The sequence below is a fragment of the Diabrotica undecimpunctata genome, chromosome 1 (genome assembly GCF_040954645.1).
Source record: "Diabrotica undecimpunctata isolate CICGRU chromosome 1, icDiaUnde3, whole genome shotgun sequence".
Lineage (NCBI taxonomy): Eukaryota > Metazoa > Arthropoda > Insecta > Coleoptera > Chrysomelidae > Diabrotica > Diabrotica undecimpunctata.
The window spans coordinates 56,431,604-56,458,260 of record NC_092803.1 but is presented as its reverse complement, the minus strand read 5'-3'; the positions used below and the strand labels follow the sequence as shown (position 1 = coordinate 56,458,260).

Here is a 26,657-nt window from a genome sequence, read left to right as displayed (position 1 = left end):
CAGAACAATTAAAATGAGAGCTAACCACGACCTAAGACATATATTTTTAATTATTACAAATTCTTAAATTTGAATGAAAGCAATTACTATTATTATTAAAAAAAGTCTGTACTTTAAAATTTAAACACTAAAAAAGTTACCTTGATTTTCACTAAATTTCTTTACTCAACATTTTTTCTGAAGTTGGAAACTGGACCTACTAAAATTTCTGCCACTGGAACTAGAGGACTGCATCATGCATCTATGGTCTAAAACGACGACCAGGGACAAATAAGTGAGGTTAAAACTATTAGCGGCACATTGGACACACCCTGGAAATGGCTTTTTAAAAAACTGGAATCATCTTATTTACTTTTCAAATTTGTTTTATTCAACACAAATCTCTTAGAAACATAGAAATACTGATTACTATTCCAAATTTGACATATTACATAGAGTAAAATTTCACCATGTTCAACAAATTTTTCTGGCTTCTGGTCACTATATAACGACGACCGTTCCCTTTCGTTCCCCTTTTAAACCTAAACTTGAATTCATTCCCCCTGACCTAATCCCGACCGGCTACCTACGCCACCCTTTTCAAATCTAACCTGTTCTCGCAACCGAAACAACCCAAATTTCTAGTTAAACATATCACAAAACGACCTTGAATCAAACTACTTTTAAATTTGTAGAAATAACAAGTACAAATCAATAAAACTATATTTTGGAATTTTTCTTCTTTTACCTCACAATGTAAACAGAATTGGGGAATATTTAATATTAGGCCCACGGACGTACTACAAAATTTCTTATTCTTGAATATATGATTGATAGTTTTAAGGAATTTTTAACATGCTACACTAATACCTAATTCATAGTTTCCTACCTTTTTGGATGTTGTCATTTCTTGTTTCTCCTACCTTAGCGTTAAAATCGCCCATGATTATGAATGGTTCTTTAGATGAAATACTTCTTATTGTGTCTTCAATAACGGAGTATACGTCTTCCACTTCATTGTCTAACGCGTCTGAGGTTGGCATGTAGACCTGAAGAATGTGCATTTTATTTGGTGATGCTCCTCTTCTTCTTCTAATGGCGCTACAACCCTTTGTGAGTCTTGGCCTACTTAACAATGTTCTTCCATTCTGCCCTGTCGGATACTTTCCTTCGCCACTGCCTGATGTTCATGGTTTTAAGATCCCTCTCTACGTCTTCTATCCATTTTTTACGGGGCCTTCCTCTTGTTCTGTTTCCTTGGGGCTTCCATCTCTGGACTACTTTTACAGCTCGATTATCTGGCATTCTTTCTAGATGACCAAGCCAATTTAGTCTTTGTGCCTTTACAAATCTGACAATATCTGCGCTCTGCATTAGTTCATCCAGCTCGTGGTTCATTTTAATTCTCCACGAACCATCGCTGCATTGGGTTGGTCCAAATATCTTCCTTAGTATTTTGCACTCAAATATTCTCAGTTGATTTTCATCAGTGGTTGAGAGGGTCCACGTTTCACATACATATGTTTGGTGATGCTAGTAAGGTTATTTTTAAAAGTCTATCATTTATCGGTTGGTAATCATACACGTATTGTGAAACTTTTTTAGTCACCATAATTGGAACACCATTTCTTCCTGTGTTATTTGCTCCCGATATATATACAACATGATCTGCCGTTCGGAAGTGTCCTTGGGTCTCTGAAAGTCCGCATATTTCTATATCATCTCTTTCGACTTCTCGTTGTAGTATATGCAGTTTGCCTAGTTGCAATAATTCTCGAACATTCCAGGTTGCTATTCCCATTGCTTTTCTTAACTGAAAATCTGATTTTCTTCGTGGCGCCAATTTCGCATGCGTTGCCTGGTTGCTCACAAATACATGCCCGGTCGGGGTTGAGGACTCCCCCGCCCGTCCGTCTTCCACGAAGTACATAAGAGTCCCTACTTAGTTCAGAACTCCTCCTCCACGCAAGCTGGGACGGACACGGTCTAACTTACTGAGTTAGAGGATGTTTTATTTAAAAATTTTAAAAATATTTGTACTCGGTACTTTAAAACTATTTGACATATTCTTGTCATACTTGGCAGGACGTGAAGGTACAGTACACCCTACTAAAATATGTTATATAAATGTTTCTGGCTACTACCAGAGGCGTATGACAGAGGAAAGGGAAATTTTGACCCCTTCCAAATTCTACGCCACTGACGGAATTGTTATTTTAGCACATTTTTTAGATTTTCCAATACTTTCTATGTAAATAATATACTCTTCATTTGTAACGATAAAGTCATTATTATGTCGTGATTTTTGGGTTATAGGATTGCATTTATTATGTAAATAAAATTTTAATCACGATTAAAAAAACATTGTGGATAATAAATAAAAAAATCGAAATCTTAATTTTATTTAAAAAAACTCTTTTTACTGGCGATGCTACATTTACGCATTAAGGAGTATTTAACTGGAGAGAGGATGTTCAACATGAATTTTAAGATTAATGTATGGTGCGGTATATTTAGAGAGTGCTTGTATTTACAGTTTCTACAAATTACACTTTTCCATAATCTAGAAGATTTGCCACTTAATCAAAGAAGAGGTACGTGGTCCATCTAGGATGGAACTCCACCTCATTATCCTTTAATGGTACGGAACTATATAGATTAGCAATTTCCTCATCGTTGGATTGGTAGAGGTAGTGAAGTTCCGTGGCCGCCTAGAACACTTTATGGACTTTATCGTTTCGAATAAAGAGTATATTATTTACAGAAAAAGTATTGGAAAACCGAAAAATTGTGTTAAAATACCAATTCCGCCAGTGGCGTAGAATTTGGGAAGGTCAACCTTTCACTTTCCCCTATCGTACGCCTCTGGTAGGGGCCAGAAACGTTTATTTAACACAATTTAGTAGGATGTATAGTATCTTCACTTTCTGCTAAGCATGATACAGATATTTTTCAAAAAGTTTTAAATTAGTAGGTACAAATAATTTTTAAATTTTTAAATAAAACACTCTGTTACTCAGTAAGGAGCCACAATTTATTTAAGTTATTTGGGTTAAATCTGAATATTTTGAGCTCAGCAATCCACAGTTAAAATATTTCCAACTGTTAATGAAACACCCTGTATATCATATTTAATATTGGTACATTATCAATGGGAAGCAGAAGAGAAAATGTGGTCCACAATATGTAAATATCTAATTCGATCCAGGGCTAGTGTATTCTTTACATGACCGACTCACATTATAATTTAAGTAAATTAAATTCGATACACAACAGCGCTTTAAGGCTATGACTAGACTTGACAGTTACATCCCCAACAAAATGTTCCTTCTTCCACCAAGGAATAATCCAAAAAGGAGCAACGACTGTCAAAATCAATAAGAAGCAGTGAAAAGAAATGGTATGGGGAGAAATCCATTTCACACGGTAACTCTTGAAGATCTCAGTCAGATAAGAGTTTTTCAATTGGCATTCTATTTTTAATTTAAAGTTTTGTTTTTCCTTCTAAGAGTAGCATTCTTACAGATATGGACATGCTGTTTTGTAAATACAAAACGAAACGTTTCCGCAAACGATTTCATTCACCATTGTTTTTCACTGCTGCTTATATATATATATATATATATATATATATATATATATATATATATATATATATATATATATATGTATATATGTATATATGTATATATATATATATATATATATATATATATATATATATATATGTAGGGTGTTTGAAAAAGGTAACTCTAGGATAGGTAGAAAACTGAAAAATAATTGGGGTTTGCTTGGTAAAAATTTTGTGTACCTAATGCCTTTTTCAAGATAAACGGCGTCGAAGAAAAAAAAAACACTCGCCTAAGGTTAATAACTTATCGATGTATTCAAAATTTGAATACATTTTGATTAACAATATCTAATTTTACAAATACCATGGTTTTATAAATCTAATTATTGTTCACTTATCAACAATAAATAAATATCATTTTATGGTAAACTTAAAGCAAATTTAGATGTCAGAACTTTATCATTACTTTATACCATCATCGATCATTACTTCATAATTTTCAAATCAAAATATTCCGAAAACGATCGAGTTTTACCAGGAATACTTTTTAGTATAAAATTGTATGATGTTTAAGTTTACTTTGAATTAATAATTTTAAGTTATGTTGAATAATACTTGGTACAAACCTTGTACCTAGCGCCCTTTATGATATAAAATCAAATTCATGGGATGTATCAGCAAAACATATTCATTATCATTACCATGTAACCAGTAATTTCGGCAAAATCGTAAAAAATGTGTAAAATTTTTTTTTCTTCAACGCCCTCTTCGAAGAAACAACGAAAAGATTAATCTGATAGGCGGAGTATTTTAAGGTATTGTAAAAACGAATCCAACAAAGAATATTCTAATTAACGCAAAAGTTTTACCAGTGTAAGAGTGTCAGTATCAAGGAAAAAACCTTGTATGCCGTATTCGGTAGTGTTATAAAAATTTTTTTCTTTGTCTACAATGAAAATTTCAAATAGTAAATTACATTGTTGAAGTCATTTACAACTTAAATTCCATAGCCTACTCTAATTCAAATGCTAAAATTAAAACTTCTTTTAATTGAAATTGTGGTTTATTGCTGTAAAATAAGTGGCTGGGACTCTGATGATAATAGAAAGTAATAAAGTCCTCTGTTTGAAGAATGAATACTATAAATAAATGTAGTCCGTGTCACTGGTTACGTGGTTACATACCATCATATTATTATATATCTGGGTTTTCTCCAACGCAGTGGGCCTCGGAAATATGTGAGGGTATCCTTATCTTCGACATAATTTCGAATTTCTAATCTAATCTTTACCAACTATAATCGACACTATTACTAAACGATGTAAATAGTATTATCTAAGAGATATATATTTCCACAGACAGATAACCAGATCTTAGTATCTGTTCGACAAGTTTTAATTCGCCCTAAACGCTGTGTGACAGTTATATTTGTTAACATTCCGGTCGGTAAGTTTATATTTAACACACAGATAAATTTTTTTAATAAACCAATATTTTAACTTTTGAATTTTTAATACCTACGTATATATAGCGTATATATAGGTGCCCTCTACTCTGATGCCATAAACGAAAATATTGTATACCTATATACATATATATATATATATATATATATATATATATATATATATATATATATATATATATATATATATATAATTGCAGTTGTAAAATCATGGGCTATTTTCCTCTGTGTTGAATTAACATTTTATTTAATGACTATGAGTAGGCTTAACCATATGTTCAGTTCATTGGCGTTTGAAGGATATAACCTTCAAAAGCTAAAAACTTCTTTTCTCTGTATAACCCAAGAAGAAGGTTTCTGCGACCATGGTATTGGCTTAATCTTAATATTTTAGCTTACATAGTAAGACATTTATTTGAGCATTATTAAAGTTGTTTTACCACAAAGTAACAATTTAAAATGTATTTAAAAAAGTAGGAAATGATTGATTGCCACACAAACTTTAAACATGAGGTGAAAGACTCAATTTTGATTGTTGAAAATTTTTTATGTTTATATTATGAAACATCAAGAAATTTAATTTTATTGCTTATTTTTCCCAAAAGTCTATTATAAATTATGTGATAGTATGGTGAATGACTTTTAATTTAGTCTAAGATGGAGTCTAGAGAATTTTTAAATTTCATATGTTGTTTGTCAACTGTTAGGAGAAAAGAATAAATTTCACTAAGATGATTTAAATCTCTTTTTTTTTTGTTTATATTTTTTCTGTTTGTGCTATGAAAGCCATCTTTAGGAACAGTGGAATTGGTTTCTCTTTCTAGAATTTTAACGGATTCGTAATCCATACAGTGCCCTTCATTTACTGTATGTAGTGATAATGAGCAACGGCATGATGTAGTCTACTGTCACTCTTGTGTGATTTAATACGTTTGTTGAGGTAGCTTTCTGTTTGGCCAATGCATTCTTTATTGCAGTCTTTACAAGGGATACTATAGAATACATGTGACATTTTTTCCTTAGGTGTAGTATCTTTTAGTTTATTATGTCAATTTCTAATTGTGTACACTATTTTGTTTGCTATTTTAAAATTATGAAAGAAATTTAGTACTCTTGCCAGTCTAGGGGTGAGATCCCTGATATATGGTAAAGTTACAATTGAGTAATCTGTTTGTTCATTCTTTGTGATTGTTTCGACACTCCTATTTGTGCTAGGGAAGGGGGTGTGTTAAAAGGGATTTTGTTGACTAATTCTTTAGAATATGCATTGTAGATGAACATTGTCTGTAATCACTTTAGGTTTTTTTGCATGAAAACTCCATCCGATATATCATCACTCTGGTCTTCATTTGTTTGATTAAGTTTAATTGCATTGAATGTTTATGATATGATAGATAATGTGAGTATCTACCCGATGTAAAAGGTTTTCTATAAGAGTCAACCATGATGTTGTTGTTTGTTCTTAATAATTTCGTATCCAGGAAAGAAACAGATTGTTCGTTGTCCTCTGTGTCAATTGTAAACTGTATGGGTCATAGCAGTTGCTGTGCCAGGATGATGTCATCAACATATTTTTTGACAAAAATCAAATCATAGGATAGAACTGGGATCATTATGTCGAGGATGTCATCCATAACATAAGACGAAAAAAATTGGTGAAACTTTTGCACTCATAGGTGTTTCAAAGGTAGATTTGTATATTCTATTGTCAAGGGAAAAATAGATATTGTCGAATAAAAAGGTTACTAATTCTAAGGAAGTTTTTAGGTCTCTTTTGCAATGGGTTTTTATGTTATTCCATCTTTTTTGAATAGATCTTAAGCAAGCTTCTAAATAAACAATACTAAACAAGGATATTCGATCCAGACTGGTAAGTATATAATTGGGATTTGTAGATCTTAGCTAGTAGAGAATGTATTTAGGTACTACACTGTTATATACTTTAAGTTTCTTTCTTGTCAGATCATCTATCATGCCTTTTGTATTTAATGATTTTGTTACCAATGGCTGACATAGATTTTGCTACATCCTTTATCAAGCAAAAATAATTACGATCAATAGCTACATATTTTAAATTATATATCTTACTATTTACTAATTAGTTAGTAATTACTGTATGGTTTTTATGTGTAATAAGTTGGCGTATCCCCAGGGGTGAATACCGTACATCCAAATTGGTTCCAGTATGGTTTTGTCCGGAAGTAATTTGTTGTGTAGTCACAATTTATATCATATACCGAGAAACCACTACATTTCTCCAAACTTAGTCTTCAAATAAGAGTTTGGTCGATATGCAATCCAAATATTTCCCTGTTATGATTACGAGAATACCTGCTATATTAAGTTTTACTGTACAGATGACAAAACTAAGTCGAAACATCTTTATATATATGTAAGAAAAGAAAGGAGAAGGAAAGACTTACTCAAAATTAGTATCCACCAAGATATTTCTTCGTTTTTTACCTGTTTAACAAATGAACTTACATGTGCAAAAAATTCAGTATGTATATATATTTTGTGTTTTCGTTCATCGTTGAAAGAGTACCCTACAGAAAAAACCATTATGTATATACATTTCAGTTCTTAAAAATTAATTGTGATATTCTGTTTGTTTCAGTAATGACAGAGGGAACCCATGAGGGTGTCGTAAGTGATGAAACACCAATAACAAGTGACTTAAGTTTAGGGACCAAACCATACCGTAGACTCCCGAAGGAGGCCACCAACAATAATGAGCCGAAAACGACAGAAACAGAGGAAGAAGAAGAAGAATTTGTGCCGCAGATCCGATGGCCGGATACGATAGTTCAACTTTACTTACATTTAGGATGTTTATATGGACTGTATTTGTGTATAGTGTCAGCTAAATTTTATACAACATTATTTGGTAAGTCTTTTATTTTCTTTAAATTAATTTTAGCCTTAGGGACGCAAGTTAAATTGTCACAATCTATTAAACATGCCTATTTTTAAAATGCGTTAGGCTTTCACGGCCATCGTCTTAAAATTATTTGGATGCTTATATATTTCCACCGCTTCCCGATATAACCGTGGATAGCACTGTGATGTTTTATCCAGCATCTGCGTTTCTTCAAACAGTATCCGATGTTCTCCGCTTCCCAAAGTGTCCTAATGTCCTAAACGACAATGGCTTTTATGTTCGTTTATCCTTGTGTTTGTGTGTCTTTTGTGGTTCCACATATACCATTCCACATGTGCATGGTATTCGGTATACTCCAGCCGTTGCTAATGGGTCGCGTTTGTCCTTCACGGATCTTAAACAGACCTTGATTTTCTTTGTTAGCTTAAAAATGGTCTTCACATTGGCTTTTTTAGGTATTCGCCCAATTCTGTCTATTACCCCCGATATATAGGGCACGAACGCTTTGCCTATACATGCTGTTTCTTCGTCCTTTCTTCTAGAACCGTTGTTAATCGCTTTATGTATTTCCCTTCTGGTATAACCATTAGAGGAGAGCCCTTTTTCAATATGAAGAAGTTCACTTTGCAGATGCTGTGGTTCACAAATTCTCTTCGCCCTCTCCGCCAGAGTTTTGATGATACCTTGTTTTTGGCCTGGATGATTATTTAAGTTTCTGTTTAAGTATCTGTCCGTGTGTGTAGGTTTTCGATACACTTTATGTTCTAAGTAACCTTCCTTTCGATTTACTAATACATCTAGGAACGCTAGTTGTTGATCTTTCTGTTTCCATCGTAAATTGAATATTTGGATGTAGTGTGTTTATATGAGACAGGAAATCGTTAAGTTTTTCTACTCCGTGACCCCAAATCACAAAAATGTCATCGACGTATGTACCATCCGACATAAATACCCTTGGCTTTTATGTTGACTCCATTACCCTCTTCTCTAGATGCTCAATGAAAAGGTTGGCTATGACCGGGCTTTAGTGGGCTTCCCATTGCTGCTCCATCTACCTGTTCATAAATCTGGTCTTCCCATGAAAAGTAGGTGATAGTGAGGCAAATACGATATAATTTCATCATATCCTTGGAAACTAGTCCCTCAATTAAATTCAGAACGTCTTCTAGGGGAACTCTTCTAAATAGGGAAACAACATCAAAGCTAAAAAGAATGTCAGGTTCCTGTAAAGTTATTCCTTTGATCTTCATCGAGAAGATGGTTGATAGGTTGGAGAAGAGGCTGGGACAAATAAAAGAGGATATTAACTTCAATAATCATATTTATTATAAAAAAATGACATGAAATTTTAATAGTGATATAAAAAAAACAAATCCTGCCTAATTCGATACAAAACGTGAAAATGATTCTGATATTATTAGGCTTCATACAGTTGGATGGATTGTAGATTTGCGTAGATAGTATGGTTGTTGTCTTTAGATGCTTGTTTGAATGTATGCTGAATGTGTTGATTGATTGTAATTTCTGGCATCAGTTTCAGTTTTAAGTTTCATAGACATCATTGAAATTTTATATATGTCTATGGCGTAGAATATTTTTAGAAGAAAAATAGTAAAACAAAACAGAAGGTTAACACATGAACAAAATGAACAGCAATTGGAATAAAATAATTATTTGAAGAAAAATAATAAACATGTGACGTTTAAAACGTTACAGCTTTTAATAAAGTGTATTGCTTATATGCATTTTTTCCACTGCTTCCCTTGTTGTCACTGTTAGTTTTACCATTGGTACAGTGTCATATGCTTTTGTTGGATTTATGAAGGTTAGGTGGTGAAATCATATTTTCCATTCATCTGGTATCTTTTGCAAGTTAATCCAGGTTTGAAACAGATGTGTTATCATCCTCGTCAACTTTTCAGTCCCGGTTTTATTATCTACGCTGAGACATTTCCTGGTCTACTGGCTTTTCTATTTTTTTTTAATTCGCCAATTGCATTCTTTACCATATCTGTTGTTAATTCTACGGGTTCTCTCTATAGTTATTTCTCTATTTTGAGTTTCTTCTTGGCTATGATCTTGATTTTGATTCTCTTGAAAAAGCTCTTTATTGTAAATCACCAAAGTAGAAATGCGAAGATTTCTATTAACAAAACCAAAATTCAGATTTTTGCATTAATATGTGCCTTCTATACATTGCAAGGCAAAACAGACGATGCTAAAGGTGTAAGAGAGATATGGAGAATCTAAAGGTTGCATTCCACAACATATCTCCTCATCTATGCAAAAATCCTTGGCGAATTGGTTTTTTGTACTCATAAAGAGTAAACCGAAATAAAAGGAAAGACAGCTAAGACTTGATTTCACGTATAGTGTCTCTGTATATTCTTCTTAACTGTCTTTTCTCTTCTTCTTTTTATTGTGTTTCCCATTGTTCTCCTTTTAGACAACAACAGCAACTTTATAATGCTTATCTATCTACAATCGGAGTGTGAAATCATTCACTCTGCAGATGCAAACGTACTTTCGGTCGTATACACATATGTCCAAAAGTTTGGAATATTGGAATATTTCATCTTTTTATTGATTTTTATATATAAAATCTTCTGAATAGTTAAACATCATTTTGTTTCAATTCTCAACAATACTAAATAAATCTCAAAACCAGATAAACGATATGCGAAAAAAATATTTATTTTCTTGGAGTGAAAAACTTACAATGTACAACTTACATTTAAAAATAAATTAGTATAGAAAAAAATAATTTTTAATAAAACTAATAATAGTATTTCCTCCATTGGCCTCTATGCAAGCCTGTAGGCGATTTGGAGTGCTGCCGATTAACTGGTCGAGCTGGGCTTGCGGAATTCTATCCCACTCTTCACGAGCAGCATTTTTAAGTTCTCGAAGTGTAATAGGGGGATTGTTTCGCTTCTTGATGCGTGTTTTGAGAATATCCCAAGCATGTTCAATAATGTTAATGTCGGGGGAATTCGAGGGCTACTGTAATGTAGATATCCCTTTTTCTTCAAGAAAATTTTGTACTGCTGATGTTTGATGAGGAGGTGCGTTGTCATGCATAAACACAAATTCATCACCTACTGCCCCTCGGAATAGACGTACGACAGGATTTAAAACTTCCTTGATGTATACAGCACCAGTGACTCTTCTCTCCAGAACCAGCAGTGACGTCCGTGTACCACTCATAATACCACCCCAAACCATAATACTGCCACCTTCAAATGGGACACGCGGTTTAGCTGTTTCTAGTGGCTCTTGTCGTCCTGGGGCCCTCCAAACCAGTGTTCTTCGCGAATCAGATACCAAGTCTATGTTTGACTCATCAGAGAACATCACGTTATTCCAGTTAGGATCATGATGCACCATTTCTCTAGCCCTTTGCAACCTTACTATTTTGTGTTGGTAGGTTAGTTTAGGAACACGTAGCAGTTTTCTACGATATAAATTTACCGCATTTAGTCTGCGTGTTATTGTTTGCCGTGAAATATTCAGTCCTTGAAGCCTAGAAATTTCTCTGGAGATACCACTTGTAGATTCCAGACGATTTCTACGAGCTATAAATGTTATTTGCCGGTCTTGTGCTGCTGTTGTACATCGATTTCTACCACTTCTGGGACGATCCTTGACGTCATTTGTATCTTGGATTTATTTTTTATTTTCGATACAGCACGCTGAGTCACATTAGCAATATTTGCTATATAACTTTGACTAAAGTCCTGTTGTAACAAAGCAATTGCTCTGGATCTGTCAAAATGAGATATCATGTTTTTAGGCATTTTTAAACGGCTCAATTCAAATTTAAACAAAGATTGAAATAATGTGTAAATACGCTAATCAGTTGAATGTGACCAAAATCATACAAAAACGATTAAAATTTTTTATCATCTTCATTTAATAACCCTCTAGAATGAATATCAACAACAGTTTTAAAACCACCATAGGCGTAGATATATTATTTGTACGTATTCCAAACTTTTGGACATGTGTGTATGTTAATCTTAAGGACAAAACATCTTAGACTTCGAATGCATAAGATATTTATATCAATGATTGTTCCACCCAATATTAATTTTCAATACTAAGGCTCTTAACAATATTATTCTTAACAGCCTCAAGTATTTGTTTAATACTTCATTCCTATTTTTTAGTATGTGGCCAAAAGATAAAGTTTTATAATGAAACTAGCCGCATCATACTCATCATTAATTCGATGGTCTGTTATGTGTCGCGATTCACGCTCCATAATTTCTAATTCATCTGTGATGTTTGAATGCAAATTTTATTAAACTATTTGAATTTTAAGTAAAACTTAAGAACTTTATGGAATAAGGTGATTTATGTCGTTTCATTATGTCTGGGCGAAAAGTCACTGGACAAGTCCTATGAGCACATTTTCTGTTCTAAATACTAGTTTTGTTACATGATAATGTTACAGGTTTTTATATTTTATTGGTTCATGACTCTCATTTCCTTTTGGTATTTTTCTCAGTATTAGTTATAGATAGAAAATATTGATAACAAACACGCGTTTCCAAATATGAGTCAATTCAATGTAGAATAAATATTCTAATCCTCAGTGCTATACACATAATTTCAATAAAAAGATTACAAAACAAACAAGTATTATCAGCATTGCATAACAGGTGTTCAGATAGAAATATTTTCAGCTCAATGAGTCAGAAATATTTTATGCAAACAGTGGCATATGTGCAAGTATTGCGGTATTATACATCTAAACTATCGCGTAACAAGACTTAATAAATTAGTATAGGTAATAATAATTTAATTATACTTAAAATTATAATAATTATACAACAAAAAACAGAAACAAAATGAAGAACAAGAATATTTTAGACAGAAAAGTTTAAACATTTATGCTTCAATGATATTCTTTATAAAGTCAAAAGAAATTCGAAGTTACTCGTCTCTTATATAGACATTTAAACAACTAAATTCGGGAATGGCCTCCCTAGACAGTTAAGTCCACACTAGTTTATATACTCCATGGGAATTAATACACTATTGCAAGAGTTTGAACTCCAACTTTTTCCACTCCGATCAATTATTATTATTCTCTTTTTGCGTTTATCCCTCTGCAGGGTCTGCTTCCCTTATCATTCACATTTATTCCTATAAGTCTTAGGTCTGACCTATATTAAACCACTGAACAGACATGACCTGCCTAATCATCTCTCACCAAGTCTTCTTTGTTCCTCCTCTTCTACTGCTCTCTCGGTGCCACCCTTAGACTTTTCCTAATATACCATTCTAAACTTTATACTTTTTGTCACTCCTTTCATCCATTTAAGCAGTATCACTTCTGTCACTTGTTGCATTCCTTGTTTTTCTTTGTTTTTAACTGCTCAACATACAGGTAAGTACGTCATACATAGTTGTTCCTGGGGTGTTTTATAAATTTTCCTTTGAGATTCATTTAAAATCCATCTCTCACAAAAACCCACGTATACTTATCCATTTCATCGATCTTGCTCTATTTCTACTACATGCGTCTTTATTGGGCTTTTTACCCATGTATTTAGTGGCTAAGATGTAAATCCAGTAAGTATTAAACCACATTTTTGTTATAACCTTGGTCAAAAGTTTAACTTTCACGGTTGCTTTAATTAATGTTTTAATACTTATTTTAGGATAGCACTGATGATGGAATAGTTATTCCGAAAACGTTCTGTAAGGTAGTCCGATAGGTTTTTTTTTATATTAACATACCTTTCATAAAAGAATTTTTTTTTAATAAAAAGTTTTTATTTTATATTATATTTTTGATACAAATTTGTATAATCATTAATCTTATCTTTACTTTCTCGAATTTCACCAGTCGACTCTTTTAAATCTTCTTTCTCGTCTGATTTCTCTTCTTTTATCGCTAGTTTTATCTTCTTAGATTAACTCTTGGTTCACAAAATGCATGGGTATAACAACAAATTTACTAAGTTGTAAATTAGGGTTGAAAGGTCAGATAATAGAACAAGTGATGGAGTTTAAATATCTAGGTATCACACTATCTAGCTACGGAGAGCTCTAGACAGAAGTCAAAGATCAAGTAAAGCAAATAGAGACGCAGGTTGCCCGAATGAAACAATATGGAGAAATTTAAATATCTGTAAAGAACTAAAAGGCAAAATTTGCAATACAACAGACATCAGACCAATAATTACAGGACACAAAGAATGTTAGAAACAGCAGAGATGAAAACGCTTAGAAAAATTTATGGTAAGACACTATGAGACGGAGCCAGAAGTACAGGTATACGACGCAGATGCAAGGTGGAGAACATCTTGGCCTGAGTAAGAAATATAAAAGTTAAATAAAACGATCATATAAGCCAAATGACAACGAAGAGAGTAGTAAAGACGGCGAAAAACGATTCCCCAATAGGAAAACGGTCGGTGAGAAGACCACAAAAACGATGGAACGACAACTTACTGAAGGCACATTATATAACAGACAGTTAAGTATGTTTACATAAAAAGAAGAAAAAAACATGACAATATTGGATATCTCGACCTTTGGTTCATTAAATGGAAATTTTTGGCTGGAATAGCAATACACTCAGATTGGAAGTCTTTCGCTTCCATAATATTATAAACATTGTCAATAACCGTGTCAAATATTTCTGTTTGTTACACACAGTATGAATTATTTTTAAAATGAATATATTTATAAGGCCTAATACGTGGTATGGGTGTAGATGCAGCAGTTTCTTTTAATGGCGTATCATTGTTTGTTGGGGCTAGTATAGAACTCGTAAATTCAAAATGGTAATTAATTTAAAGTATTCTGTTGAAATAAGCTCACAATGTAAGGATGCAGTTAAAATATCGATATACCACGCGAAGCTGCTATTTCATATACAACGTCATTTTACCCCCAAACTAGTATGATAAAAAAAGGTTTATAGTTTGGCGAAGTCAATTTAGACCTTTGAATTTTTTTTGTAAATAAAACAAAAAATAAATGTACAAAAAAAAGTAGTATATTGTTAATAATAAAGCTATAAAGAACAACACATATTACTACGGATTTTTCAGGATCAGGGTTTCAGGTTTTCAGAAACAAATTATACAGGGTCAATAACAAACTAGGTTATTGTTGAAAATCTTGAAACAAACAAAAAAAATACATTATTGTGTTGTGAATTAAGAATTCTTATTTAGAAATGTTCAAATATCTTACAAAATTTCAAATCAGAAGTTAATTTGCGAATATAAAAAAAATCAACAAACAAGTTGCGGATCCTTACATCTATTGTACCTTATGGGTGCGATCATCACAAGGTCACATTATTTTGAGTCCATATTTTTTTGGATTACTTTTCATAAACATTCTAAATTTGCACTTACTGCGGAAATAAACCAAAATTTCATCTACGGTTACATATTCTCAACACGAATATTTAGTATAACAGTTATATACGAAACGAATAAAAATTTCAGAAATAGTTGCCAATTTATCTCCGTCTTCATTACACTTATTTCTGGTATTTGGATTGCTAAATCTCAAAGCTGCTAGTAGAAAGCTAAATCTAAATCTAAATCATTGTTAGACAGCAATATTCTCTAACTACTTTTGGGTTGAAGATTTCTATTATTCTTGTAAATTGGTCATTCTTTTTTAAAAACTAGACACCAAAAAAAAAATAACTCTTAAAGTATGGTGGGGTCAAATTTGACCCGGTCAACGTGTAACACCTAAATGGAAGGTTAAAGGCAACTGCTACATCTACACGCAAGCGATGTACTGCTACATTTACACGCAAGCGATATAGAGGAATAGCTATAAGGCCGGCTCCACACATGGGATCCATCGTTAGCGCCAACATTGGAGCCAATGTTGGGTCAACTGTGTTCCCACGTTCGGTGAGGGTTGAGTATTGGGGCGACATGAGTCTGTTCCCTCTAGAGCCAACGTCAACATTAATTACTATTTAAATGGGAATAAGCCACAATTAAAGGTTAAAATACGTTTATTGACGTTTCAATTTCCACTTCGGAAATCGTTCTCAAAATACAAACATTAGTAAATTGTATTTTGTAATAACAATTTACTAATGTTTGTATTTTGAGAACGATTTCCGAAGTGGAAATTGAAAAGTCAATAAACGTATTTTAACCTTTAATTGTGGCTTATTCCCATTTAAATAGTAATTAATTTAAAATGCCACAAGAAAATAGCTTCAGAACAACGTCAACATGTCCGACATGGAAATTGTAGCGGCTGCAACTGTCGTGATAATGAGTGCATATGATTATATGTTGCTACAAAAAAGGCGAATTTTACGTCATTTTGTCTACAGCGTTACTTAAAGCTACTAGATATTCAGAAATGCCGTATTTGGCAACTGCAGACTGGATATATGAGTGTAAACCTGACGTCGGGTCTCTGAATCCCATTTATTATTTTATTAACTCATTTCCCAAATTTCTTAGCCTTCTATTTTTTTTCTATATCCTGCATCAAACGTGACTTTAATCCACAGCCGATATATGGAACTACATATTTTAAAAGTTACATACGATTATACGACGGTGGTCTATTAGGACAAAATGATTTATATTTCAAAATTAAAAGCATATACTTTTGTAAAATATTTAGATAAGTACATTTTTTTTGGTGCCTGAAAGGTATTGAAAAACCCAATTGAGCATAAAACCAGTTCTGATAGACCACCGACATGTATCGGAGTGTTAATTCTAAACAACAAAACAGAGGTCACTCAGATGGCCGAAGATCGATTTTTACATGTTGTAAATTTGTTTTTTTGCTGAGTAAAATCACAACACAAGTGTTTTAAACGAAAAAAGAAGACGAGGACTCTTTTTGTAAACTGTGGCTTGTCATTGGTTTATTTTCTTTTGCTTTGCTAGATTGTACAAAATTAGGTACCTAGTTTTATGCAGGATGCAAATATTACGCGCCAACAACTAAATTATGCGCAAATAGCATAATTATACGCCGATTGCTGCTGTAGCGCCAATTTGTGGTCGGCATCAACGGAACGGCAACACCAATATTGGCGCCAATCCCTTTGATGTATACGCAAAAACCGACAGTCTACGGAAAACTCCCAACGTTGGAGCAAGTCATAAAAACGTTGGCGCCAACATTGGCTCCAACACAGTTTTGTCGGTACACACATTGGACGAACGCTGTTGGGGCCAACGTTGGCCCCCTTGTGTGGAGCCGGCGTAAGGTGAGGTTGCCGCATCCTCCCGTCTTTCTGAGAATTACATAAACAGTTTAATTAGGGTCAAAATTGACCCCGCCATACCAATTAAGGGTTAAATGTGACCCTTAGTAATTTGTTAAGCTGTGTTGGTAGATGCTCTTCTGATAGGTATGTTTATATTTTTGGGCATAAGCCACTGCAACTGGCCATCACTTGCAACTGCTCAACTACCCGTTGGCAACAATCTACGAAAATCTAAGAAATCTAAGAATTTTAATATTGTCATTGTAACTAGATTAAATCAGAAATGTTTTCTTAACCAGCCGATCTATACAACAAAAAAAGTTTATTACATATTATACCTAAAATATAAACATTTTGGTACGACTATGAATTACTTTATGTGATTTATTTATTATTCTGCGTAATTGTTTAATATATTCTGCATACATCTGATCGTCCACTGTTAATTTGTTGCAATCTACTGGGAAAACTCGAGCATTGATTAACGATAAAATATAATAAATAAAAAGCAATTCTCCCGTCAATACCCGTATTCATGTACAATAAACAGTTTTGTAATAATATAGCATTTTCAAGGAAATTGCTCCTCCCCCTTGTTACTTTCATGTTTGATTTCCATATAAGTACCGGGTAAATAAAGTCGAACAAGCAAACAATAATTTTTGTTATTACCAATCGTGAAGAACTTTTACATTGTGGTCAACAATTAGAACAACGTCGATAATTATTTTTAGAAGAAATTTTTGTTTTGTTTATTTGGAGTTAATATTACCATAATTAAACATGCAGTGAGAATTAGACAAATCTGTATTAATCTAAATAATAAATAAATGCACCATGTGCATGTTTCATCATGATTTCTTATGGAATTACTAACGAGAGAACTTTATTGTCATGATTGGGTGTGGTTGTCTTTTTACAAAAATCACGTGCTATAATTTTTCTAACAAGTTAAAGTAGGTAATAGATATTATCAAGTTAAACTTAATTTTATGTTATCTTTCTAAAATATACTGTGTAATAAAGTCGTTCCCGGAACGCACCTCAAACAATATTGACAGTATCAGTTAATATGATCTACTTTAAAGTGTATAAGATATCTCTGAATTGTCAATATAAATGAAGCAAATAAAATTAAATTATTAGAAGAATAATTTGTATTACCAAGTAACAAATGTGTGTAATTCGTATTTTGAGAACCATTTACGAAGTGGAAATTGAAATGTCAAAATAAACGGATTTTAATCTGAAATTTTGGTTGGTAAAGATTGAAGATTGGACCACCACCAGGACCACCAAAGTTTTTTTCTCATATATACATCAATTTTGATTAAATTTAAAAAAAAGTGACATACCGTTATAATGCCTCATTAGTCTTAATCAATGAATAATTCAGTTTTATTTTAATCTAGTATGATTTATCTATGATGAAATAATAAAAACAAAAGTTAAGAAGTGCACAAGCCTAATGGAAATTTTTATTCTGTGTTTACTCCAGAAGAATTAGTTAAAGCTCGACAAAGCTTTGGAATGCTTAAAATTTAATAATCAATTTGCTTCGAAACAATAGGATCCATTCCAGTGTAGGAAAATCTAGACAACATTCTCTAGTATGAACATTTTGCTGATGATGAGTAATCCATCTCTGAAGCATATCCCATACATGCCGGGTAAGATTGGATCTGGATAAGTAAGATCTGGAAATTGTGCTGGCCACAATATGAAACCAATCAGGGCATACAACAATGGCCAATGGAAGGACAAAAGGTTCTATCCCATCATCAGTTGGCGCTACTGCCCTTCGTGAGTACTGGCGTGTTTCAAAACATTCTTCCATCCAATACAGACAGTTTGGGGTGAACCACCCTTACCCCTCCCCTTTCTCCAATGGCGTTACAGCCGAAATCGAACCTTTGCCTCCTCTAAACTATGCCTCCAACCTTGCGAGTCCCGCTCTTATTTTCTCCAGGTTTTCACGTCTAGCAAATTTTGAGCGTCTGCTGCCACTTCATCCTTCCACCTTTTCTGTGACCTTCGTTTTGGTCTTGCGCTCTGCATGTTACTATCTAAGGCTCTTTTTGAGAATCGTTTTGTCTCCATTCTCACTACTTTGCCCAAGTACTTTCGCTACCTAGAGCATCTTCAGGGGCATTTCGTCAATTTTGAGCCGTCCAACAATTGCAGAATGTCATGAACATAAAATTAAACATAAATTTGAACATAACACTACACTAAACAAGGACAAACAGTTTAAAATTATTTAAAAAGTCGAAGCTACATCGACTAGCTTTTAGTCCTTTATAGAAGACCTTTATTGTCAAGGTTAAGGTTACGGTTGCAAAGTAAGTTCTTGAATTTTATGAACGTGTTTCCTGCCATTTCTTTGTTGAAAAACAACAAAAAAACGTGAAGTTCTGATACTAATGGGTGACTTCAATGCCAAAGTGGCCAGAGGAAGTATGGAGAGCTCTGTTGGAATGTATGGATTGGGAGAGCCAAATGAGCGTGGTGAAAAACTCATTCAGATGTGCCCAACAGAAGAACTGGTAGTTATGAATACAATGTTTAAATTACCAAATCGCCGGCTCTATACGTGGAAAGCTCCTGGAGACAACAAAGATAGAATATAAGAAATCAGATAGATTACATCTCGATAAGAAACAGGTACAAGAACTCTATTATAGTAGTAAAGACTTACCCTGGAGCAGATGGAAACTCGGATCACAACCCAGTAGTAGCAAATATGAATGTAAGATTGAGAAAACCATTAATGAAAAGATCTCGACCACAAATATACATTGATAAACTAAGAGAACCAAATACAGACCAAGAAACTCGAAATAAAATAAATCAGAGTATCCAAGAAATAAAACAACAAAATAAGAACACTAAAGATATTGAAACAAAATGGATGAATATAAAGAACACAATAGAGACTGTGGAACGGAAAACATTAACATTTACAAAAGCTGCCAAACAAGAATAGATGACACAAGAAATTCTCGAAAAGATGAACGACAGAAGAATACATAAAAACAAAAATAAAATTAAATATCAAAAAATTAATAAACAAATAAAACAGAAAATAAAACAAGCTAAAGAAACATGGATGTCTATTAAATGTCAAGAAATTAAGTAATGTGAGGCAAGGTACGACACTTTCAACACTCATAACAAGGTTAAAGAAATGATTTCAGGAAATCGTAACAAACCAATCGGTATATTAACAAATACAGATGGTACCACTATAACTAAAACGCAAGACAAATTACGTAGATGGAAAGAATACATTGAATACCTATATTATGACCAAAAAGTAGAACAATTAGAATTTGACGGAGAAATCACAGGACCAGAAATAATAAAAGAGGAAGAGGAAGTTATTTATGCCATAAAACACACAAAAGGTAGAAAACCTCTAGGACCCGATAATATACCAATTGAACTATTAAAGATAATTGATGAAGATAATATTGATGTCTTGGTAGACCTTTTTAACTCCATATACAAGACGGAACACATACCCAAAGAATGGCTTCTCTCAACTTTTGTAACGATTCCAAAAATCACAAATGCTAAAGATTGCAATGATTATCGGACAATTGCATTAATGAGCTATACGTTGAAAACCTTCCTTAAAATCATACATAACAGAATCCACATGAAATTAGAACAAGAAATAAGTGATTTACAGATGGGTTTTAGAAAGGGTCTAGGAACTAGAGAAGCATTATTCGGAGTCAATGTTCTGACACAACGATGTCTGGATATGAATCAAGACATATATGCTTGTTTCATAGATTTTAAAAAAAGCTTTTAACAGAATACAACATAAAAAGCTTTTAAGTATTCTTAAGACCAAAAACATAGATAGTAGAGATCTACAAATTATATCGAATCTGTATCAAAATCAGAAAGCAAGAATAAGAGTCGAAAGAGAACTGACAGAGGAAGTAAGTATACTTAGAGGAATTCGACAAGGGTGCATACTTTCACCACTTTTATTCAACGTCTACAGTGAAGTGATATTTCAAGAAGCTTTATTGGATATTTTGGAAGGTATTTTGGTCAACGAAAATAGCATTAATAATATTAGATATGCGGACGATACGGTCATATTTGCAAGTTACACGGAAGATCTACAGTACATAATACAACATGTATACAATGCATGTGAAAGGTACGGACTGATATGTAAAATGAACTGGACTTTGCATGTTCGAAGGTGGGCCTCAGAATGAACTTGTCCAAAACTAAGTTTATGACAAATATGGTCCCCAATAACCATTTAACTGTTCAAAACAAAGTGGTAGAACTGGTGGAGAAATATACGTATTTGGGTCACGAAATAAGGATCAACAAAGATAACCAAACATGCTAAATCCAAAGAGGAATTACTTTAGCGTGGACAGCCTTTGGAAAACTGCGAGACACACTTAGGGCCAAAACACCAATTAGCCTCAAATGAATAGTATTTAACCAATGCGTATTACTGGTCATGACCTATGGGGCGGAAACTATGACTCTAACCAAGACTACAACTTCGAAATTGAGAGTGGCACAGAGACGAATGGAACGATCTATGTTGGGAGTGACATTGCGGGACCGAATAAGAAACGAAGATCTGCGAAGAAGGACAAGTATTGCTGATGTTGTGGAACGTTAGCGGAACTAAAATGCATGACTCACATGGACGAGCAAAATTACACATTGGAACCCAAGAGCAGACAAACGTAGTAGAAGAAGACTACCTACACGTTGGGCTGACGACATCAGGCGTATCACGAAAAATTGGCAACAAAGAGCACAAAATCGCAAAGAATAGAGGAGTTTAAGGGAAGTCTATGTCCAGCAGTGGACGTGATAAATGAAGGCTGGATGATGATGGCTTTAACACTGTGAAACAAGAATTAAAATACTGATTGTCTCTTGTAGGCTAATGTAGTATTCTTAAATTGAACACCAGTTAAATTTCGCAATTCCTAGTTATCTTGATTTTAGATCGTGTATAATTTAACCAACATAAATCTATCAGAATATTTTAAAAATCACACATAGATATGTCATATCCTGGTTCACGTCATATCAATTATGAGTAAGAATCAGTTATTTTCTACCAACTTACTATAAGACATATCCTGTTTACGTATAAACATATGTTTAAAAATAATTTAGAATCAATCCTCCATACTGCAGTATTCAATATGATCTGGAACCCAGTACCACAAATAAAGATACCACAAACCACCAGATACCACAAACAAACCATATCATCTTATTTTAGTTATCTACCCATCATATTTATCAATGTAGATCTATTTTGTGTATACTCATTATATTTCTGTCAATAACCACTAAAAATCGTTGCATGACATTCCGAAATCCGAACTCATCATTCTAACATTAATTTTAATAGCTTGTATCATCCATTCTACTTAGATCGGAATAACAATTTGAAAGAGTAAATTTATGGATCTAATCAACAAATGGGAAACGAATAATAAAGAAATGACGTGCCAAAATTCGAATCGATGCAGTTCAACAGGCTTCACACGACTTGTGGGAGTTGTTGAACTTTTAGCACAGGATCGGAGTAAAGTTTGAAAGTCGCGAAAAGTTTAGAAATTATTATTTTCTAAAACAATTCAGTATGATTTGTTTTGCTTTTTTGCATGTAATTTTCATTTTTGAGAGTGTTTTTTCCTGCATTATTTCAGCTTTTATCTAATATCCCTTTGTCAATAAACTATCCCATTGAAACAAAAAATAAGAGAAAACGCTGTATTACATGATCAAAAGTATATACTGATCAGACAGTAAAAAGTTTCAAGAGACAGATAAGTGAACATAGGACCATTTTTCAATGTAACAAACAGTTCCACTACTGCCAACCATGTAAATGCAGAGAATCGTGACTTTTGATTAAAAGTTTAAAATTATATATAAACCAAACAGTAAAAGATTGGGTTTACTGGGATTAAACTATCAAAAAAGTTTAGAATTAACCCTTTCATTACTGTGGGGACATATATGTCCCAGAGGGTTTTTCAAAAATCTGGTGACATCTGTTTGTCCCCAAAGCCGTATGTTATTTGAACGCATCCGTATTTTTATACATTCCTTATGCATTACCTAGTAGTATGCAACCTACATATCTCGTCTATAACCTATAAATTAATGTTAACTAAACACAATTAAATAATAAAATTTTAGTAAACAAAAAGTGGCTGCTCTGTTTTTTTAAACGATTATATATAATTTATTTGCTGATTAACACAGGTTAGTGATATATTGTTTATTTTTTATATTGTTTTCATCGATTTTACCATTATTTCTAAACGGAACTCTAGTGTCCCAAAAGTAGTTTATAACGGGTTGTGTTTATCCCATTCGTATTGTTTGATTGCAGACTTACTATGGCACGTAAGCGTTTTCTAACACAAAGCAAGCTTTAAGAAGGAATTGAAAACCTCTCAAATATTTCTGAAAATGAATCCGAGGAAGAACCTTATGCTGCCTCAGAGTCTGATTATGTCAGATTCTGATGAAATACCGTAGGATACTCCTGACCGTGTGGATGTAAACATCACTGCTTCCGACAAATAAAGTTCTGATAACGCGGAAATATCTGAAGATGAGTCTGAAAGAAATGAATTGACTGCACAATGGAATATACCAAATAGGTACAAACTTTTGTGTGAAAAAAGAAATTCCTACTCAGAGAAATGGGATAACAATACTAAATATTGATAAAGGTTCTCGTCCTGTTGATATTTTTCTAAAATTATTGCCGCGTAGTTTATTTGTGCATATTGCTTACTGTACAAACCAAAGAATAGCAGCACTTCCAAAAAACAGAAATATAAAATTAATCACGAAAAAACAGATATGTACGAAATGATGACAGTGGTTGGTTGTGCTATGGTTATGTGTTACCATAAAGTACCATCTATCTTACACTACTGGTCACAAAACGAATCACTTTCGAATTCCCTCATAAAAAAGCTATCTAAAGAGATCGCTGTTTATTTTTGGTATCTAAGTCCTACTATAATAATACTGAAAGAAATGGTAATACATCAAAAACATAGTATATTGATGAAGTGGTTTTATGTTTGAAACAAACTTTTGATTTCGACGAATCAATGACTAAATTCAAAGGAAGATCTGCCCTGAAGCAGTATCTTCCTATGAAGCCAGTAAAAAGAGGTATAAAAATGTGGCAACGAAGTAATTCTTTCACAGGATATATATACAATTTCAATATTTACTCGAGAAAATAATCCACACCAACTGCTTGAACTCTAGGAGAACGAGTTGTTGAAACTCTAGTCAACACCATACGGTCACCAGATGTGTGTCTATGCTTTGATAGATTTTTCACTTCGTTCAACCTACTAAACACCCTAAATTTTCCATGTTTAGGAACCTATATGGCCAATCAGGTAAACGTAACCAAATTGAAAAGTAACAAAATGTTAAGGGATGATATGGAGTTTTTGGAAATTGGAAAGATACGAAAGAAGTGATGCTGATGTCCAATTGTCACAGTACAACTGTTGGAATTATCAACAGAAAGATGAAAACTGGTGAAAAAGCTGAGTTCACTTGTCCAGAAGCAATTATTTTTTACAATAATTTTATGGGGGAAGTAGATCTCGCCGATCAAAACGTTAGCACATATGGTATGCATGAAGTAACAGACATAGGAACAACCATAGAAAACATAAAATATAACTTGGAAAGCTTTAAACCAGATTTGACAAAGTTTTTATATAAAATAGCTCAGAAAATAAAAAATATAGAAACAAAAGACTTCGACCCTGAAAGTCTGTATAAGGTAATTAAAAAATATATTCATGAAGCGGCAAATGAAGCACTGGGACAAGTTGAAAATCGGAAAAAAGGAAAACCTGAATGGTTGTCAACGGAACTAGAAGAGAAAGTTCTCAAGAAAAAACAAGCATATCACATATGGCTTCAATCCAAAGATCCTCAAGACAGAGAAATATACGCTAAATGGAATAGAGAAGTTAAAAAAGACGTGGATAAGGCGAAAAATATAAACTGGGAGGCTAAGTGTGATGAACTGGACAGATTTATGGGTGGAACAAAAGTGGCACAAGCTTGGAAAACATTAAAGCAGTTTGGGAAAAATGAGAAAAATGAAGACAACATTTCTCTCATAAAGTTAAATAAATGGGAAGAATATTATACGAAACTGCTGAAAGAGGATAGAGTAGAGTACAGATGGGAAAAGATAAGGGAATTAATAGACAACAGAGACGAAAGACAGGAAATCCCTATAATAACATCTGAATTGATGGAAACCTTAAAAGAGGTTAAAAACGGAAAAGCCGAGGGCCTGGCGACATTCTCATAGAGCTGGTTAAATATGGGCCGACTGCACTTTTAGAATTAATAGTAGACCTTTTAAATAAATGTATGTGTGGAGACCAGGAAATTCCTAAAGATTGAAATAAATCTTATATAAGCTCAATATATAAGAGAGGGAATAAAAGAGACTGTTCCAAGTATAGAGGTATTAGTGTGACGAGCTCTGTGGGCCGGTTGTACGGCAGAATATTAAAGAAGAGGGTTGAAAGACAGATACAAGATATTGAAAAACAAAGCGGCTTCTTTCGTACCGGGAGATCCTGCCTTGATAATATATTTATCCTACGACAAATAATTGAAAAGCTTGTCGAAAGAAGTAGAGAGACCCATTTGGTATTTATAGACCTTGAGAAAGCATATGATAGTGTCCCGTTAAAGAAAATGTTTGAGGTCCTCGAAAGGTCCGGATTGGATTCGACGTATATCCGAGCGATATATAAATTGTACGAAAATGCAGTTAGTTGTGTAAAAATTGGAACCAGAACCTCAAATGAATTTAAAGTCACTAAAGGCCTAAAGCAAGCATGCTGTTTGTCACCGACACTCTTTAAAATATACGTCCAAGAAGCATTGAGGAATTGGAGAAATAAATGTAGATTTATGGGCATCGAAGTGGGACAAGAAACTCTGTATACATTGATGTTTGCAGATGATCAGGTGGTGGTTGCAACCGATGAGGAAGATATAAATTATATGAATCGAAAATTATTTGAGGAATATGCCAAATGGGGGCTTACTGTAAACATAAGCAAAACAGAATATTTAAAAATTGGAGGAAATACCACAGATCTGAGGCTTGAAAACGCAGTCATAAAAGGCTACAACCAGTATAAATATCTAGGAAGCATCATATCAGCAGATGGCAGAGTTAAGATAGATGTACAAAACCGAATAACCCAAGGTAAAAAAATGTATACGAATACTGAATTCATTACTGTGGTCTAATAAAATAAAGATGCATACCAAACTTCGCGTATACAAAGCAATTGTAGAACCAATTACTACATATGGTGCCGAATGTTGGACGATAACAAAGAATGAACGAGATAAAGTAGACGTTGTGGAAATGGATTATCTTAGAAGGTCATGTCGAGCATCGAGAATGGAAAGAATCAGGAATGAGGAAATACGA

The 26,657-nt window shown here is 33.4% G+C and overlaps 1 protein-coding gene across 1 annotated transcript in view; it reads left to right on the top strand.

The window, feature by feature from the left end:
* The window catches only part of LOC140449530 (alpha-amylase-like), a 265,425-nt gene that overhangs the window by 191,822 nt on the left and 46,946 nt on the right, over positions 1 to 26,657 (top strand). The window contains exon 8 of the mRNA XM_072542729.1: positions 7,633 to 7,902. Within this exon, the coding sequence (XP_072398830.1) occupies positions 7,633 to 7,902 (270 nt within the window). The remainder of the gene's footprint in view (positions 1 to 7,632; positions 7,903 to 26,657) is intronic.